This window comes from Procambarus clarkii, chromosome 35 (assembly GCF_040958095.1).
Source record: "Procambarus clarkii isolate CNS0578487 chromosome 35, FALCON_Pclarkii_2.0, whole genome shotgun sequence".
Lineage (NCBI taxonomy): Eukaryota > Metazoa > Arthropoda > Malacostraca > Decapoda > Cambaridae > Procambarus > Procambarus clarkii.
The window spans coordinates 38,663,345-38,682,407 of NC_091184.1; the positions used below are offsets into that span (position 1 = coordinate 38,663,345).

At 46.5% G+C, this 19,063-nt stretch overlaps 3 protein-coding genes across 3 annotated transcripts; all 3 read left to right on the plus strand.

Moving 5' to 3' along the window:
* Positions 1 to 5,295: 5,295 nt before the first annotated feature.
* On the plus strand, positions 5,296 to 5,826 carry LOC123752623 (splicing factor 3B subunit 4-like). Its single transcript, XM_045734660.1, has one exon. It carries the CDS (start codon positions 5,296 to 5,298, stop codon positions 5,824 to 5,826), a length of 531 nt encoding a protein of 176 aa, XP_045590616.1.
* Positions 5,827 to 5,835: 9 nt separating this feature from the next.
* On the plus strand, positions 5,836 to 6,663 carry LOC123752622 (mucin-1-like). Its single transcript, XM_045734659.1, has one exon. The coding sequence runs from the start codon at positions 5,836 to 5,838 to the stop codon at positions 6,661 to 6,663; it is 828 nt and encodes a 275-aa protein (XP_045590615.1).
* A 4,440-nt stretch (positions 6,664 to 11,103) lies between these two features.
* On the plus strand, positions 11,104 to 11,556 carry LOC123752624 (uncharacterized). The gene has a single exon (XM_045734661.1). It carries the CDS (start codon positions 11,104 to 11,106, stop codon positions 11,554 to 11,556), a length of 453 nt encoding a protein of 150 aa, XP_045590617.1.
* The last annotated feature ends 7,507 nt before the right edge of the window (positions 11,557 to 19,063 follow it).

A 19,063-nucleotide genomic window follows, 5' to 3' on the forward strand; every position in this document is an offset into this window, starting at 1 on the left:
GGTCCATGGAGGACCACGCTGGCTTACCCGGTCCATGGAGGACCACACTGGCTCACCCGGTCCATGGAGGACCACACTGGCTCACCCGGTCCATGGAGGACCACGCTGGCTCACCCGGTCCATGGAGGACCACACTGGCTCACCCGGTCCATGGAGGACCACACTGGCTCACCCGGTCCATGGAGGACCACGCTGGCTCACCCGGTCCATGGAGGACCACGCTGGCTTACCCGGTCCATGGAGGACCACGCTGGCTTACCCGGTCCATGGAGGACCACGCTGGGTCACCCGGTCCATGGAGGACCACACTGGCTCACCCGGTCCATGGAGGACCACGCTGGCTCACCCGGTCCATGGAGGACCACGCTGGTACACCCGGTCCATGGAGGACCACGCTGGTACACCCGATCCATGGAGGACCACCCTCGCTCACCGGGTCTTCTCATATTAATTCTTAAAGGTCAAAAGTTGTTCAGAGCTGTGAAGGTATCCGAGGCCGGGTGCAGGGCTTATTATAAACCAGGGGGGGGGTAGTGGGGGTGAGGAAGGGGGGGCAGGGGGTGAGGGAGGGGGGGCAGGGGGTGAGGGGGGGGCAGGTGGTGAGGGACGGGGGGGGGTAGGTGGTGAGGGGGGGGTGAGGGAAGGGGGGGGGGCAGGAGGGGAGTGAGGTGAAGAAGGAGATGAGGGCTGAGGAAGCTCTATGATACATACTCTATGTATCTCATACTCTATGATATACACTCTTGAAGACTCTCATACATAGCGACACTCTTCTTCTGACATATTCTTGACGGTCCTCATGGTTACTCATACTCACTCACTCACTCACATAACACTGATGTTCGTCATATTTACCCATACACACTCGTAGATTCGATCTTGATGTGATACAAAGTCATTCTTCCTCACTCATTTGCGCACGCATCTGATAATAAATCATGCCCTCTCATAATTACTCATACTTCCTAGCACACAGACTCATAATGCCTCTCATACTAGTTCGTGCTTACTCACATATACTCACGATGCTCCTCATACCCATACTTCTTCACACATACTAATGACACCCCTGATAATAACTCATTCTTTCTCGCACACACTCATGATATCCCTCATACTTTCTCACCCACTCCTTCACACTTACTCATGCTTCCTCCCACAGATACACTCATGATACCCCCCCCCCCCACCCCATATTCTTACTCATATTACCTCACAAACACTCATAATAACCCTCCTCCTTCCCCCCTCCCTCACAAGCGCCCTCCTCCTCCTCCTACACACTTGCCGTGCCTCGCCAGAAAGCCAAAAAAAGGTAGCTACAACAATTCCAGTTTCGGGCCAAGTTTCAATGGCTTAAAATGATGGAAAATCGACGTTGTTGGAAAAACTGGTTTTGGCGCGCACATCGTTCGTCAGAGAGTAATTAAAACTTATTGTTATTTGTGTGGGAGTATAGTGGGAAGCTGGGGGAGGGGAGAGGTAGAGGAGAGGAGAGATAGGAAAAGGGCGAGGGAGGGAGAGTGGAGAGATAAGAGAGAAGAGAGGGCAGAGAGAAAGAGTTAATGACAGAGAAGAGAAATGAGTGAAGAGATTAAAGAAAGAGAAGAAGGAAGATAAGAGAGGACTGGGGAGAGGACAGAGTGGAGATGGGAGAGGAAAAGGGAAGCGACGGACAGGAATGGGGAAGAGAGAGAGAGGAGAGCGAAAGGGAGCGAAAGGAAAGAAAAAATATCAAAAAGAGAGACAGAGAAGAGGTAATGAAAGAGGGAATGGAAGAGATAAGATGTAAATGAAGAGAGAAGATGAGAGAATAGAGAAGATATAAAAGATGAGATGTATGAGGAATGGAAGAAGGAAGAAGAGAGAGACAGCAGGAGATGGGCCGGGAGAGGTGGGTTGTATGAAGGTACGGAGCACACCTACACACACACGCACACACACACACACACACACAGGTGAAGACGAATAGTTACTTGTAGGAGTTAGTGCAAGGAACCAGGAAGCGCAGGTGGAGTAAAGACTCGCTTGACAGACACGTACACAGAGAGAGAGAGAGAGAGGAGGAGGAGAGGAAAGAGAGGTGGGGAGGAAGAGTGTGCCATGATACTAAAGCCTTGCAGACCTGCTCTGGGCGAGCGAGAAGAGAAGAGCAATGGGAGACTAAGAGATAATTGATGAGAGAAAGAGAAGCTAATTGAAGTGACCGCGGTCAGGTGAGCTTGCCACCATCGCTCAGCTTACTGCCCTCTCTCCATGTATAATTTTTTTTGCTATCTCTTCCCCTGCTCCCTCCCTCCCTCGCTCCCTCCCTCCTGCTAGTCCAGGAGAGCTTCATCTGGAGATCCTTTGATCCACAGGTGAGCTTCGAATTACTGCTGACACTCCCTAATTAAACGCCAAGACCCGGATCATGGGGGTGAAGCCAACACTAGCGTGGCCACGGCTCTCGTTGCCTCATCTGGAAATGTTTCAAACTTTTCCAGACGACGCTGGAAAGTTTGCAGTGGGCCGACGTGGCTTTGGTGTGTGACTCCCAGTCTGGAGGCTACGCCAACTTTTTCTATCGCATTTTGGAGGTTCCAAGTTACAGTCGTCGAATGACGAATTACTGAAATCCTTCTGATCTGTAATTTGTCATTTTCGGTGAAATTTGTGGTTTATTTAAAAAGAAAATTTTGGATTAAAACCACAATACCGATTATTTTCGTCTATATTTGTACGTACACTTATAAATCTATCTATCTACCTATCTACCTATATATTTAAGACAGAAATTTCCTGTCACTTAGGCTGGACGGTGGAGCGACGGTCTCGCTTCATGCAGGTCGGTGTTCAATCCCCGACCTTCTAAGTGGTTTGACACTATTCCTTCCTCCCGTCCCATCCTAAATCCTTATACTGACCCCTTCCCAGTGCTATATAGTCGTAATAACTTGGCGCGTTCCCCCGATAATTACCTTCCTACATTGAGCGGTTCAGCAATAAGCGGCCTTAATGTTGAGCAGTTATTTTGTTATACAGAAAACGAGAGAGTAGGGAAAGCTTAGAGGCTTACCACCTGACACAAGTCCCAGAACTGAGAGGTGTGACTAATAAGGAAAAATAAAAGGAGTCAACATTGCGTTAAGGGAAGCGAGAACAAGCAAGGAAGACATGATCACTACATACAAAATTCCGAACGAAAAATAACAGGCACTATTTAACATTGGGCTCTACATAAATATAAACCCAAATGCAAACTAAATATCCAGATAAGCCACGGAGACAATGCAAGTTTTCAGTGTCTAAGTAATATAACAGAGCCTTCAAAATCAAGATGATATATATACAAGTATATTAAGCGATAAGGGTTTCTGAAGTCCACACCAGTAGGTAAGTACACACTCACACACACACACACACACACACAAATCGCCAACATGGGTTCAGGGAGGGTAAATCTTGCCTTACAGGCTTGATAGAATTTGTCTTAATCTTTGTCAGGTGACAAAGATTAAGCAAGAAAGAGAGGGCTGGGCGAACTGCATTTTCTTGGATTGTCGGAAAGCCTTTGACACAGTACCGCATAAGAGGCTGGTACATAAGCTGGAGAGACAGGCAGGTGTAGCTGGTAAGGTGCTCCAGTGGATAAGGGAGTATCTAAGCAATAGGAAGCAGAGAGTTACGGTGAGGGGTGAAACCTCCGATTGGCGTGAAGTCACCAGTGGAGTCCCACAGGGCTCTGTACTCGGTCCTATCTTGTTTCTGATATATGTAAATGATCTCCCGGAGGGTATCGATTCATTTCTCTCAATGTTTGCGGACGATGCTAAAATTATGAGAAGGATTAAAACAGAAGAGGACTGTTTGAGGCTTCAAGAAGACCTAGACAAGCTGAAGGAATGGTCGAACAAATGGTTGTTAGAGTTTAACCCAACCAAATATAATGTAATGAAGATAGGTGTAGGGAGCAGGAGGCCAGATACAAGGTATCATCTGGGAGAGGAAATTCTTCAGGAGCCAGAGAAGGAAAAAGACTTGGGGGTTGATATCACGCCAGACCTGTCTCCTGCAGCACATATCAAGCGGATAACATCAGCGGCATATGCCAGGCTGGCCAATATACGAACGGCATTCAGAAACTTGTGTAAAGAATCATTCAGAACTTTGTATACCACATATGTCAGGCGAATCCTGGAGTATGCAGCCCCAGCATGGAGTCCATATCTAGTCAAGGATAAGATTAAACTGGAAAAGGTTCAAAGGTTTGCCACCAGACTAGTACCCGAGCTGAGAGGTATGAGCTACGAGGAGAGACAACGGGAATTAAACTTCACTTCGCTGGAAGACAGAAGAGTTTGGGGGGACATAATCACCACATTCAAGATTCTGAAGGGAATTGATAGGGTAGATAAAGACAGTCTATTTAACACAAAGGGAACACGCACAAGGGGACACAGGTGGAAACTGAGTGCCCAAATGAGCCACAGAGATGTTAGAAAGAACTTTTTTAGTGTCAGAGTGGTTGACAAATGGAAAGCATTAGGGGGTGATGTGGTGGAGGCTGACTCCATACACAGTTTCAAGTGTAGATATGATAGAGCCCGATAGGCTCAGGAATCTGTACACCTGTTGATTGACGGTTGAGAGGCGGGACCAAAGAGCCAGAGCTCAACCCCCGCAAACACAACTAGGGGAGTACACACACGCACACACACACACACACACACAAGCAACCATACAGATAAGCGCACATTTTAGTCCAAACAAGCACCAGCACATCTTCAAGGTAGAGAAAACCAGATCTCAGAGCAGATCTCGCCAAGATACAACACATGTCTGTGAGAGGCGTGGAGCCCAGAGCCACGAGGCGAGGAGGACCATAACGGGTTATACGCTAGTATGCACATACTCATCACCACACAGTACCCAGCATCATACTCATCACCACACAGAACCCAGCATCATACTCATCACCACACAGTACCCAGCATCATACTCATCACCACACAGTACCCACCATCATACCAGAAATGGAACAGCTTTCATCAGCCACGCGGCCCTTTATCACCATCCTTGAGTACGTTGGCACCAGAGTTGAGACTGTAGTGTGGGGGATGGTGTGGGCGATGGTGTGTAGTGTGGGGGGGATGGTGTGTGGTGTGGGGGATGGTGTGTGGTGTGGTGGATGGTGTGTGGTGTGGGGGATGGTGTGTGGTGTGGGGGATGGTGTGTGGTGTGGGGGATGGTGTGTGGTGTGGGGGATGGTGTGTGGGGTGGGGAATGGGCCACCATGGGTCACCATAGATCACCATGGGCCACCATGAGCGACCATGGATCAGCATGGGCCACAATGGGTCACCATGGGCCACCATGGGTCACCATGGGCCACCATGGATCACCATGGATCACCATGGGCCACCATGGGTCACCATGGGCCACCTTGGACCACCATGGGCCACCATGGGCCACCATGGGCCACCTTGGGCCACCATGGGTCACCATGGATCACCATGGATCACCATGGATCACCATGGGCCACCAAGGGCCACAATGGGTCACCATGGGCCACCATGGGCAACAATGGGTCACCATGGGCCACCATGGGCCACCATGGGCCATAATGGGTCACCATGGGCCACCATGGGTCACCATGGGCCACCATGGGTCACCATGGATCACCATGGGCCACCATGGGTCACCATGGGCCACCTTGGGCCACCATGGGCCACCATGGGTCACCATGGGCCACCATGGGTCACCATGGGCCACAATGGGTCACCATGGGCCACCATGGGCAACAATGGGTCACCATGGGCCACCATGGGCCACCATGGGCCATAATGGGTCACCATGGGCCACCATGGGTCACCATGGGCCACCATGGGTCACCATGGATCACCATGGGCCACCATGGGCCATAATGGGTCACCATGGGCCACCATGGGCAACAATGGGTCACCATGGGCCACCATGGGTCACCATGGGCCACCATGGGTCACCATGGGCCACCATGGGCCACCATGGGCCACCATGGGCCACCTTGGGCCACCATGGGCCACCTTGGGCCACCATGGGCCACCATGGGTCACCATGGGCCACCATGGGCCACCATGGGTCACCATGGGTCACCATGGGCCACCATGGGTCACCATGGGCCACCATGGGCCACCTTGGGCCACCATGGGCCACCTTGGGCCACCATGGGCCACCATGGGCCACCATGGGTCACCATGGGCCACCATGGGCCACCATGGGTCACCATGGGCCACCATGGGTCACCATGGGCCACCATGGGTCACCATGGGCCACAATGGGTCACCATGGGTCACCATGGGTCACAATGGGCCACCATGGGCCACCATGGGCCACCATGGGCCACCATGGGTCACCATGGGTCACCATGGGTCACCATGGGTCACCATGGGTCACCATGGGCCACCATGGGTCACCATGGGCCACCATGGGTCACCATGGGTCACCATGGGCCACAATGGGTCACCATGGGCCACCATGGGCCACCATGGGTCACCATGGGCCACAATGGGCCACCATGGGCCACCATGGGCCACCATGGGTCACCATGGGTCACCATGGGCCACCAAGCCGATCCCGGGAATGGCAACTAAAGACGTTCGGAATGCGGATACAAATGCAAACAAGGCAATTAAGGCCGCCTGACTCTCCGCCTTAACGAACTATTACGCGAAGCTGAACCCACTTTTGAGAGAGCCAATAAGCGTCGCCAGTGACGCAACTACTGCGTCAACTCTGCTTCACAATTTAATTGTTTAATGAAATAAAATCTACACAATTAGAAATCCCACGACGCTTTCGGGAGAGAAAATTCGTGTTGCGTCATTGCTGACGTGTTGCGTCATTGGTGACGTTGCGTCATTGGTGACGTGTTGCGTCATTGGTGACATTGCGTCATTGGTGACGTGTTGCGTCACTGGTGACATTGCGTCATTGGTGACGTGTTGCGTCATTGGTGACGTGTTACCAATGTGTAACTGTGCACTGTGTTAGATAATGTTCCAGAGGTCTGTTGTGGCTGTAACTGTGCACTGTGTTAGATAATGTTCCAATGGTCTGTTGTGGCTGTAACTGTGCACTGTGTTAGATAATGTTCCAGTGGTCTGTTGTGGCTGTAACTGTGCACTGTGTTAGATAATGTTCCAGGGGTCTGTTGTGGCTGTAACTGTGCACTGTGTTAGATAATGTTCCAGGGGTCTGTTGTGGCTGTAACTGTGCACTGTGTTAGATAATGTTCCAGGGGTCTGTTGTGGCTGTAACTGTGCACTGTGTTAGATAATGTTCCAGGGGTCTGTTGTGGCTGTAACTGTGCACTGTGTTAGATAATGTTCCAGGGGTCTGTTGTGGCTGTAACTGTGCACTGTGTTAGGTAATGTTCCAGGAGTTTGTCAGGTATTTCTCCACAGTGCTCACATTTCCTCTACGACTGGTTCCTGTAAGTCTCTTGCCCATACACATGGGTAAGAGACTTACAGATACAGTGGTATACTGTATACTTGATACAGTGGTATACTGTATACTTGATACAGTGGTATACTGTATACTTGATACAGTATTCTATTGTATTTTCTTGATAATGTGTTGAAACACAAAAACGTTCTGAACGTTCGGTTTATTTTCATAGTGGATACTTATATACACACACACACACACACACATATATATATATATATATATATCTATATATATCTATATATATATCTATATATATATATATATATATATAGATGTGTGTGTGTGTGTCTATACGTAGGAAGAGATAGCTAGATATAGAGAGAATTCCTGTTGGATACAAGTGGTGTGTGTCTGTAGAGTCCTGCCTTATTGTTGGTGTTGGTGGCCTGGTTGGTAGAACTACAGTGATCTGGTAGAACTACAGTGATCTGGTAGAACTACAGTGATCTGCTACTTATTTCCAGGCTCAAGTGGTCCAAGTGTATGGGGCATGTGTTTATAATCTTCCTCCCATAAACTGTGTGAGTATTAAGTTTGACAAGTCCTAAACATCGACCATGTATGGCATCTTTAGCACTAACTACATCGTTTGCGCTCAGCGCATATCATGCATCTCTGCTCTTCAAATATTTATACGTAATTAGGCCTTATTTGTTCAGCATTATTTGGTCAGAATTATATATTCAGTATTAAGCAGAGAGTAACATTTAAAGACTTCGTCAGGGGTAATATCTGGTCTCTTTTTATTAATAATAAACTTAATTTGCTTGAAGCATCCCTACCACTGATGACAATACTTCTCATACAGGTACTGCTGCCATCACTAAATATCTCCACGCCAATTTTATCCCAGAAAATTTAAATCATGAAAATCCTCCATTGAGAATTAAGCTGGAGATGAAGTCAGGTGCTTCAGCGGGTGAAGTCTGAGGCCAGCGAGCACTGATGTCTGGTGAAGGGTGAGCTTGACTACATGTGACACTACAGTAGCGGGGTAGTTGTGCCCTTGTTACAACTATGTAAGGGAGCCGGTCGGCCGAGCGGACAGCACGCTGGACTTGTGATCCTGTGGTCCTGGGTTCGATCCCAGGCGCCGGCGAGAAACAATGGGCAGAGTTTCTTTCACCCCTATGCCCCTGTTACCTAGCAGTAAAATAGGTACCTGGGTGTTAGTCAGCTGTCACGGGCTGCTACCTGGGGATGGAGGCCTGGTCGAGGACCGGGCCGCGGGGACACTAAAGCCCCGAAATCATCTCAAGATAACCTCAAGAAGGTACGTTATTAATACCTAAGACACGGCTTGTGAAAATATGTAATCGTATTAATACTATTATAATTAGTAAAGTATTTATTTTTCCTAACTCAGGTTTCGCCTAGTTTTAGCCCAACCGTCTAAGTTCTCGCGGCGTGACCAGGCCTGCAGCTTGCTTCAATGTACCTACTTTATTTTTCACAATCCTGCATAAAGCGCGCAGGTTCCTCGACATGGCTAGTCTGCAGGCCGCACCAGCCTGCCACAAGATCCGTATCTGCTCCCCCAGACATTCGCCAGACCCTACAGCAGCCTGCAGCAGCCTGCTTCAAGGCTCGTGGCTGCTCCCCCAGACATTCGCCAGACCCTACAGCAGCCTGCAGCAGCCTGCCTCAAGGCTCGTGGCTGCTCCCCCAGACATTCGCCAGACCCTACAGCAGCCTGCTTCAAGGCTCGTGGCTGCTCCCCCAGACATTCGCCAGACCCTACAGCAGCCTGCCTCAAGGCTCGTGGCTGCTCCCCCAGACATTCGCCAGACCTTACAGCAGCCTACAGCAGCCTGCTTCAAGGCTCGTGGCTGCTCCCCCAGACATTCGCCAGACCCTACAGCAGCCTACAGCAGCCTGCCTCAAGGCTCGTGGCTGCTCTCCCAGACATTCGCCAGACCCTACAGCAGCCTACAGCAGCCTGCCTCAAGGCTCGTGGCTGCTCCCCCAGACATTCGCCAGACCCTACAGCAGCCTGCTTCAAGGCTCGTGGCTGCTCCCCCAGACATTCGCCAGACCTTACAGCAGCCTACAGCAGCCTGCTTCAAGGCTCGTGGCTGCTCCCCCAGACATTCGCCAGACCCTACAGCAGCCTACAGCAGCCTGCCTCAAGGCTCGTGGCTGCTCTCCCAGACATTCGCCAGACCCTACAGCAGCCTACAGCAGCCTGCCTCAAGGCTCGTGGCTGCTCCCCCAGACATTCGCCAGACCTTACAGCAGCCTACAGCAGCCTGCTTCTAGGCTCGTGGCTGCTCCCCCAGACATTCGCCAGACCCTACAGCAGCCTACAGCAGCCTACAGCAGCCTGCTTCAAGGCTCGTGGCTGCTCCCCCAGACATTCGCCAGACCCTACAGCAGCCTACAGCAGCCTGCCTCAAGGCTCGTGGCTGCTCCCCCAGATATTCGCCAGACCCTACAGCAGCCTACAGCAGCCTGCTTCAAGGCTCGTGGCTGCTCTCGCAGACACTCGCTAGGCTACTCCAGAGGTTGACAGCATCGGCTTTTTATAATTCCTGATCCCTTTTGTTGTCGAGTCAAAACTCTCCTTGGCTGTCAGCCATTTTTTCAGCGTTGGTGAATGTATTATGAAGCTCTCTCCCCCGTAATGAGGGTGAGGGACAATGTCAGAGGCTGGGAGAGAGAGTGGGAGAGGGGTAGACAGTGGAAGGGAAAAGATGGTGAGGGTGAGAGGAAGGGAGAGAGGGAGCGGGGAACAGAGGAAAGTGGTGAGAGGCTGGTGGGAATGGGAGACAGAGGGATAGATGGAGGGGGAAGAGAGGAAAATAGAGAAGAAGTGAGGTCAAAGAAATAGGAGATGGAAGAGATGAGAGAGTAATGGGAGGGAGATTGAGAAAGGAAATATGAGAGGTGGAAGAGAAATGGGACACAGATGGAAGATTAATGAGAGATGCGAGAGTAATGAGAAAGATGAAAGATAAATAGGTTAAAGATGATGAGATTGAAAGAAAGATGGAAGAGTAATGAAACAGAGGAGGAGAATAATGAGAGAGAGGGATGGGAGGGTAATTGGAGAGAGAGATGAGACAGTAAAAGGAATGATATTGAAAATCAGTGAGAAATAAGAGAGTAACGAGAGAAAGACAGAGTAACGACAGAGAGATGGGACAGTAATGAGAGAGAAAGATACGAGATCCAGCAACATTTATTTTCGTTTTTAATACGTTTAAAAAAACGATTTTTCCGTTTTTATTACGTTTTAAATTACGTTTATAATCGTGATTTTGAGAATGTTTAAAAGTTGTTATGCTTGTGAGGGCCACAGCGTTTATATGAACTGATATAAAATAACGTTTTCTGCCAAACGTTTTTAAAACACTAAACCTAATTATTGAATTATTGCAATAATTAGATAATAATCTTTATTAAAATGAGATATAAGAGAGAGTGAGAGAAAGAAAGAGTCAAAAAGAGAGATACAAGCAAGTGAATAGAATGTCTTCCTCCATTGCGACATGAGAAGAGAAGCATATGATTACATTAGTCACATATTTGATCTCCGGCACAAGTATATACCTCATTGGCAGTGTCTTGCTAAGCCTTCTGACCTGCCATGATATGACTCGTTGATTGGTGGCAGCTGTGGGCGAAGACATGCCCACACCCACAAGACATGCCCACACCCACAAGACATGCCCACAGCCACAAGACATGCCCACAGCCACAAGACATGCCCACAGACACAAGACATGCCCACAGACACAAGACATGCCCACAGACACAAGACATGCCCACAGCCACAAGACATGCCCAAAGCCACAAGACATGCCCACAGCCACAAGACATGCCCACACCCACAAGACATGCCCACAGACACAAGACATGCCCACAGACACAAGTCATGCCCACAGCCACAAGACATGCCCACAGCCACAAGAAATGCCCACATCCACAAGACATGCCCACAGCCACAAGACATGCCCACATCCACAAGACATGCCCACATCCACAAGACATGCCCACAGACATTGTATGCCTCAAGGATACAATTCTGCTCACAAGATGAGTGTTCACAGAGGATCATATCGTCATATGAAAGATGTTTAAACGTGACCTATCTTTCCATGAGAATCAGAAACAGGAAAATTCTTGCATTAGGAAGAATGGGTTGCAAAGTCTGGTAGTGGTAAGAAGAGTGGCGGCATGGATACTCCACAGCGAGAAGATACAACCGGCACCAACCCATCAGTAAAAAGTTTACCTAATGAATGAAGGGTTTTCTCCTTGGGTGCAGGTCCCTTGTCCAGAACGAAAACATCAGTAGCATAGTCCCTGAACTGTGTTAAAGCTGCGGTTATTACATAAGACGAAATCCACAACGTGTTTACATCACTAGACGTAGATGGGCCACTTGGGCCGGTCGTAGATGGGCCAGTTGGGCCGGTCGTAGATGGGCCAGTTGGGCCGATCAACACCTCTACCTATTGCGCCTACTTGAAGTAATATGTCTAGTCCATAGAAGGAAGAGCACTATTGGGAACTATTAATCAGTGTCTCTGCTTTTAGTTATTGACAAAATTCTTCAGACAATAATTTTACAACAAATCAAGATTATTTTTACCACTATCGGTTAAAGTAGGATCGGGAATATGTTGTCACAAAATGTCGTTCTGCTCCTGATCTTTGGTTAAACAACTCCAGTAAGTGGTATTAATCACTGACCAACACCAACATCAGCTGAATTGTTCACTGGAAATTAATGGTGTATAACACCACCGTGCAGTGCTTGCAAAGCTTCAAGCACTATCTGTTATGGAATTGTTGTCCTAGAGCATTATTAACATCTCTACCCGGCCCAGACCTCAATCCAGTACGCATTGAATAACGTATTATGGTCTCTTGTAATCCAGAAGCATGAGGATAAGACCACCAGGAAAAGTTTAACAATTCACTTTTTTTTTTTTTTTTTGAGATATATACAAGAGTTGTTACATTCTTGTACAGCCACTAGTACGCGTAGCGTTTCGGGCAGGTCCCTGGAATACGATCCCCTGCCGCGAAGAATCGTTGTTACATCCAAGTACTCATTTTACTGTTGCGTTAAACAGAGGCTACAGTTAAGGAATTGCGCCCAGTAAATCCTCCCCGGCCAGGATACGAACCCATGACATAGCGCTCGCGGAACGCCAGGCGAGTGTCTTACCACTACACCACGGAGACTTGAACCATGTAAAGGTTTATAACAAGAACTGGGGAATTATAACTTAAATAACGACATGTCAATTAAATCTTGAGTTCCACTCTACAGGAACGAATGAGTAACAATGCACAAGTAAATGATTAAGGAGACTGTTAATTACCACTTATTACTTTGCTTGTGTACAACCCAATCTTCCAGCGGCACTCTTCGTATTTACTATCACACATTAAATCAAATTCACAATTATGTGGTTATCTAACTCTTTCTTAAATTACGTTTAATTTCGTTTGCCTATCAATACCACAACTCAAAACAATTCTTGGAACACATAGACACATTAAAACATGAGGAGAAAGGGATTATATTTAAGCACTTATGGTTCTCTTACTCCTAGCAATATTTACCGAGGATTACACATAATTTGCATATGTTATGTCAAATTATGCACTGACATTTCATTATGCAAATCAGCATAAATAAGAATTAAATTAAAACATTCGCTTTCCACATTGAAATTCAACAAGATAACAAAGCTACTCGTTAACATTCATACGCTGACTTTTACTTGATTATTCCTCACGCACGTTTAGAGGTTTGATTAAATAACTGCCTCCAGAAGGCGCCACGAGTGTCGCCGGGTGATGGTTGGTCGCAACACTTGTGCAGGTAAGTGCCATGACCAACCAACACTTATGGACGATCGTTGGTGCAGTGGTCATAGTACCATTGGCGTGGAAACTCCTGGCGGCCTGGGTTCGAATCCTTTAAGGGATCATAGAGTTATAGTGATATCTCTCCATAGGGATCATTCAAGTATATACTATAAACATACGAATATATAAATATTGAACAAAAATTGCAAAATTTGAAATGAAAACCAAATTCGCAAACAATTTGAAAGCAACGAAATTGAAAGGTTAAATGTAAGGAAACACCCTTTTCCAGGTCCCCATTGTTATCACGCGAGATTGAAACAAAGAAATTTACAAAAGAATAATGAGTTATTGTTCAACCCAAACCCGTTCATAGGTTTACAGTCTTGAATAGAAAAGTGTAGAGATTATGCCCTATGGCAGACTTGTCCCATGTATTGTCTGGGGTGTACACGAAATAATATTGTGTACACGAAACATTATTGTGTACACGAAATAATATTGTGTACACGAAACATTAGTGTGTACACGAAACATTATTGTGTACACGAAACATTATTGTGTACACGAAACATTAGTGTGTACACGAAACATTATTGTGTACACGAAACATTATTGTGTACACGAAACATTAGTGTGTACACGAAATAATATTGTGTACACGAAACATTATTGTGTACACGAAACATTATTGTGTACACGAAACATTATTGTGTACACGAAACATTATTGTGTACACGAAACATTAGTGTGTACACGAAACATTATTGTGTACACGAAATAATATTGTGTACACGAAACATTAGTGTGTACACGAAACATTATTGTGTACACGAAACATTATTGTGTACACGAAACATTATTGTGTACACGAAACATTATTGTGTACACGAAACATTATTGTGTACACGAAACATTAGTGTGTACACGAAATAATATTGTGTACACGAAACATTATTGTGTACACGAAACATTATTGTGTACACGAAATAATATTGTGTACACGAAACATTATTGTGTACACGAAATAATATTGTGTACACGAAACATTAGTGTGTACACGAAACATTATTGTGTACACGAAATAATATTGTGTACACGGAACATTATTGTGTACACGAAATAATATTGTGTACACGAAACATTAGTGTGTACACGAAACATTATTGTGTACACGAAACATTATTGTGTACACGAAACATTAGTGTGTACACGTAACATTATTGTGTACACGAAACATTATTGTGTACACGAAACATTATTGTGTACACGAAATAATATTGTGTACACGAAACATTATAGTGTACACGAAACATTAGTGTGTACACGAAACATTAGTGTGTACACGAAACATTATTGTGTACACGAAACATTATTGTGTACACGAAACAGTAGTGTGTACACGAAACATTAGTACAAAATAATAATATAAATGGAGTACTAGCTTTCAAACTCAAGTGCAAACTTTATTAAGAAACGTTTAAAGAAATAGCAATAATATTAATAATAATAATACAATAGCAATATACATTAACCATTTTGACTTGGTACAAGAGCAGCTTGTGCTTGAGCGGGAGAGTTCACAATGGCTATAGGCAAAGCCGCTTTAAGCAAGCAATCATACTGCAGTTCTTAGCAGATTTCCGGCGGATTTGGTGGGCTCGTAGCGGGAATTGGATAAAGCGACCATTTCCTGGAGAACCGGTCCGGCTCCCAAGACGCTGAAAGAGAGATTGAAATTGAAGGCGTTCCCCTGGCCGCGAGAGTGGTGGGGAATTTTTGGGAGTGCAGCGCACGGAGAAGTGTGTGATTTTCTGTATAATGAGATCCCTCACACGCACACACGCACACACACACACATACACACACACGCACACGCACACACACACATATATATATATATTTTTTAAGACAATGACAATGTGAGACCACGAAAGAAGGAATGAGACAGTAAATTCCCTAATTTAAGAAATATCCATTCTCATTCCTTCTTTCGTGGTCTAGCATTGTTACATTGTTCATCACGTATTAATTTCTTCGTGATTTCCACACACACACACACACACAATCATTGTGTAAAGAATCATTCAGAACTTTGTATACCACATATGTCAGACCAATCCTGGAGTATGCAGCCCCAGCATGGAGTCCATATCTAGCCAAGGATAAGACTAAACTGGAAAAGGTTCAAAGGTTTGCCACCAGACTAGTACCCGAGCTGAGAGGTATGAGCTACGAGGAGAGACTACGGGAATTAAACCTCACTTCGCTGGAAGACAGAAGAGTTAGGGGGGACATGATCACCACATTCAAGATTCTCAAGGGAATTGATAGGGTAGATAAAGACAGTCTATTTAACACAAGGGGCACACGCACAAGGGGACACAGGTGGAAACTGAGCGCCCAAATGAGCCACAGAGATATTAGAAAGAACTTTTTTTAGTGTCAGAGTGGTTGACAAATGGAATGCATTAGGAAGTGATGTGGTGGAGGCTGACTCCATACACAGTTTCAAGTGTGGATATGATAGAGCCCAATAGGCTCAGGAATCTGTACACCTGTTGATTGACGGTTGAGAGGCGGGACCAAAGAGCCAGAGCTCAACCCCCGCAAGCACAACTAGGTGAGTACACACACACACACACACACACACACACACACACACACACACACACACACACACACACACACACACACACACACACACCACGTTCGACTGCTGTAAAGGGTTCTCAGTTGGCCTCCGGCTTTCTTAAGATCGTCAGTGGTCTTCTTTGTTTTATAATATATGGTGATGTCAATGTTGCGGTCACGGGTTGTGCCTTTTTTTACTCATTTATGGACTATTTCTTTCATTATTACTTCCCGTTCCTTTTATTCACTGTGCATAGTGGATTTGTAATATAATTTCATTAAGTTATAACGGTAGTTTTCACTTGGTTTTTGCCTACTACTGAAGAGTCTGTCATCGATGGTTCTCATGTGAAAATTAGCAAATTGCACTGCTAGAGGAGAGCCCATTGCTACTTCTTTCACTAGTCCGGAAGGAATGATGACTTCAGACAGACGGAGTAGCAATGGACTTTCCTCTACGAATGTTCAATTTTCACGTGTGAACTGTCAAGGTCTTCAGTAGAAGGTATAATCCAAGTGTATACTGCCGCTGTGTCTATGATATATTCGTAATAGTTAAAGATATAGAAGAACTAATTGGTCTAAAAAGCCATGTAGAAAGAGAGTCAGGACTCCGAATCACCCATGAAAAATAGTAAGAATAACTCTGCCTTTCCTGAGTGTGTTAATAATAAAAACAGAAGCATCTCTAAGCACCAGCGTATATAACAAGCCTACGAACATGGGATTATTCCTAAACGGTAAGAGTGAGTAGTATCAGTGATAGGGGACAAGAGTGAGAGTTAGTGGTAATTCGGTAAGAGTTCTAGTGTTCTCAACGCTTATAGTCGTTGAACTCTTATCCACTACTCTGAATAGAGCGACGTGAGTAAGGCTAACACTGGTGAACAGGCTAGCCATTGGCTAGCCATTGGTGAACCAATGGCCACCAAGGCTAGCCATTGGTGAACAATGGCTATAGTAACCACGAGATAAACACCACTATATGACGACACTTGGACCGGTGGGACAATCCTCAACCATGACCAGAAACCACAACACCTCCAATAAAATTATTGGAGGTGCTATTACACCTCCAATAAAATTCAGTGAGTGCTGTTACATCCGGGTTGTTCTAGGGTGCTCTTTCCCCAAGTGTGTTGTCTTTGATGGTAATACCATCTATATTTGAGTACATTATTTTGAAACTGACTCTCTTCTGTCCAGTTCTAGTTTCTCTTGGTGTCACTAGGATAGGGGGGGGGGTAGGGTGGATCTGGGATGGGTGGGAAGGGAAGGGAAGGGGTGATGGACCCGCTTTTCAACTGTCAATCTACTAGTGTACAGATTCCCGAAGAATCGTGTGTGTGTGTATTCACCTATTTGTACTCACCTATTTATGCTTGCGGGGGTTGAGCTTTGGCTCTTTGGTCCCGCTTCTCAGCTGGAGAGTGCGTGCGTGCGTGTGTGTACTCACCTGTGTGCGTGCGTGCGTGTGTTTGTGTGTGTGTGTGTGTACTCACCTATTTGTGCTTGATGTGTACACACACATCACTGTGTGTGTGTGTGTGTGTGTGTGTGTGTGTGTGTGTGTGTGTGTGTGGGTGTGTGTGTGGGTGGGTGGGTTGGTGTGTATGTAACAATTACAGATCAAAACAGCTTATTAAACCAGTAAACTGTAATTAGCAATTATAACGTGTCCCTGGTAATTGCCCGACATATAATTTATTGTCTGTAAACATTGCAAATGTTTAGTGCATAGTATTTTAAGACAATTTAAACGGAGAGAGAGAGCGAGAGAGAGCGAGAGAGAGAGAGAGAGAGAGAGAGAGAGAGAGAGAGAGAGAGAGAGAGAGCGAGAGAGAGAGAGAGAGAGAGAGAGAGAGAGAGAGAGAGAGAGAGAGAGAGAGGAGCAACAAGAGTTATGAGGACAAGAACACTCCAGTTTGAAGATTACTGAAGAATCTGGAGGAGTTATTGGACAGTTAAGATGAGGGAGACAGGAGGTACTAGGCAAGCCGAGGCTGAGGGGAGAGCTATCTGCCAGAGAGAGGGAGAGGGGAGAGCTATCTGCCAGAGAGAGGGAGAGGGGAGAGCTATCTGCCAGAGAGAGGGAGAGGGGAGAGCTATCTGCCAGAGAGAGGGAGAGGGGAGAGCTATCTGCCAGAGAGAGGGAGAGGGGAGCGCTATCTGCCAGAGAGAGGGTGCGGGGAGAGCTATCTGCCAGAGAGAGGGTGCGGGGAGAGCTATCTGCCAGAGAGAGGGTGCGGGGAGAGCTATCTGCCAGAGAGAGGGAGAGGGGAGAGCTATCTGCCAGAGAGAGGGAGTGGGGAGAGCTATCTGCCAGAGAGAGGGTGTGGGGAGAGCTATCTGCCAGAGAGAGGGAGAGGGGAGAGCTATCTGCCAGAGAGAGGGAGAGGGGAGAGCTATCTGCCAGAGAGAGGGAGAGGGGAGAGAAGAAGATTGCCAAGGGAAAGAAATTAAGAAGGTTCAACGTGCAGAGGAAGGGCTGTCGTCTGCACAAGGTGTTGGATCATATACGTCGCGGGGTTATACATAGTTAATTGCTTCTTTTATGGGGAAATATAACGGAAGGGAGGACAGGATATATTTAAAAATAGCGAAGAAAACGAGAGTTTCGGCTGTTTTGAATTTTGCGAGAGGAGTTTGTGAGTGAAGAATGCCTTCCCTAGAGATTGGATACGCTCACGCCGACAAGATCTTCACTCGATAGAAAGATGATGACACGTAAAGTGTGTTTACAATAGGGATATCGGAGACACGTGTCCGAACACACACCGTAAGGAGTACAGCGATCGTGAATGTATGGAACCCGCGGCAGTGAAGAGGAGGATCAGGAAGCCCAGGTGGTGTTCTCCAGAGTGTTAAAATTTCGGCGCCACGGAGAGCAAGGATTACCGAGGTCACACTAGCAGGTCACTCTACATCACACACACACAAACTCCAAAACTGAAAAAATATGAAGATGAGACATTATCGTTATTTCATTGATAGATAAGTAAAAAAAAAATGAGAATCATTATATATAACAAATATTATCAGTGACAGTAGAGATGAAAACACTCATAGTAATACATTGAAAGTGATAAAGTTGCAGGAAAAATATGAACAAAATGACTTATCTCTC

Coding starts and splice junctions, on each gene's coding strand:
- LOC123752624 (XM_045734661.1), top strand. CDS start 11,104: ATGCCCACACCCACAAGACATGCCCACACCCACAAGACATGCCCACAG.
- LOC123752623 (XM_045734660.1), top strand. CDS start 5,296: ATGGGCCACCATGAGCGACCATGGATCAGCATGGGCCACAATGGGTCA.
- LOC123752622 (XM_045734659.1), top strand. CDS start 5,836: ATGGGCCACCATGGGTCACCATGGGCCACCATGGGTCACCATGGATCA.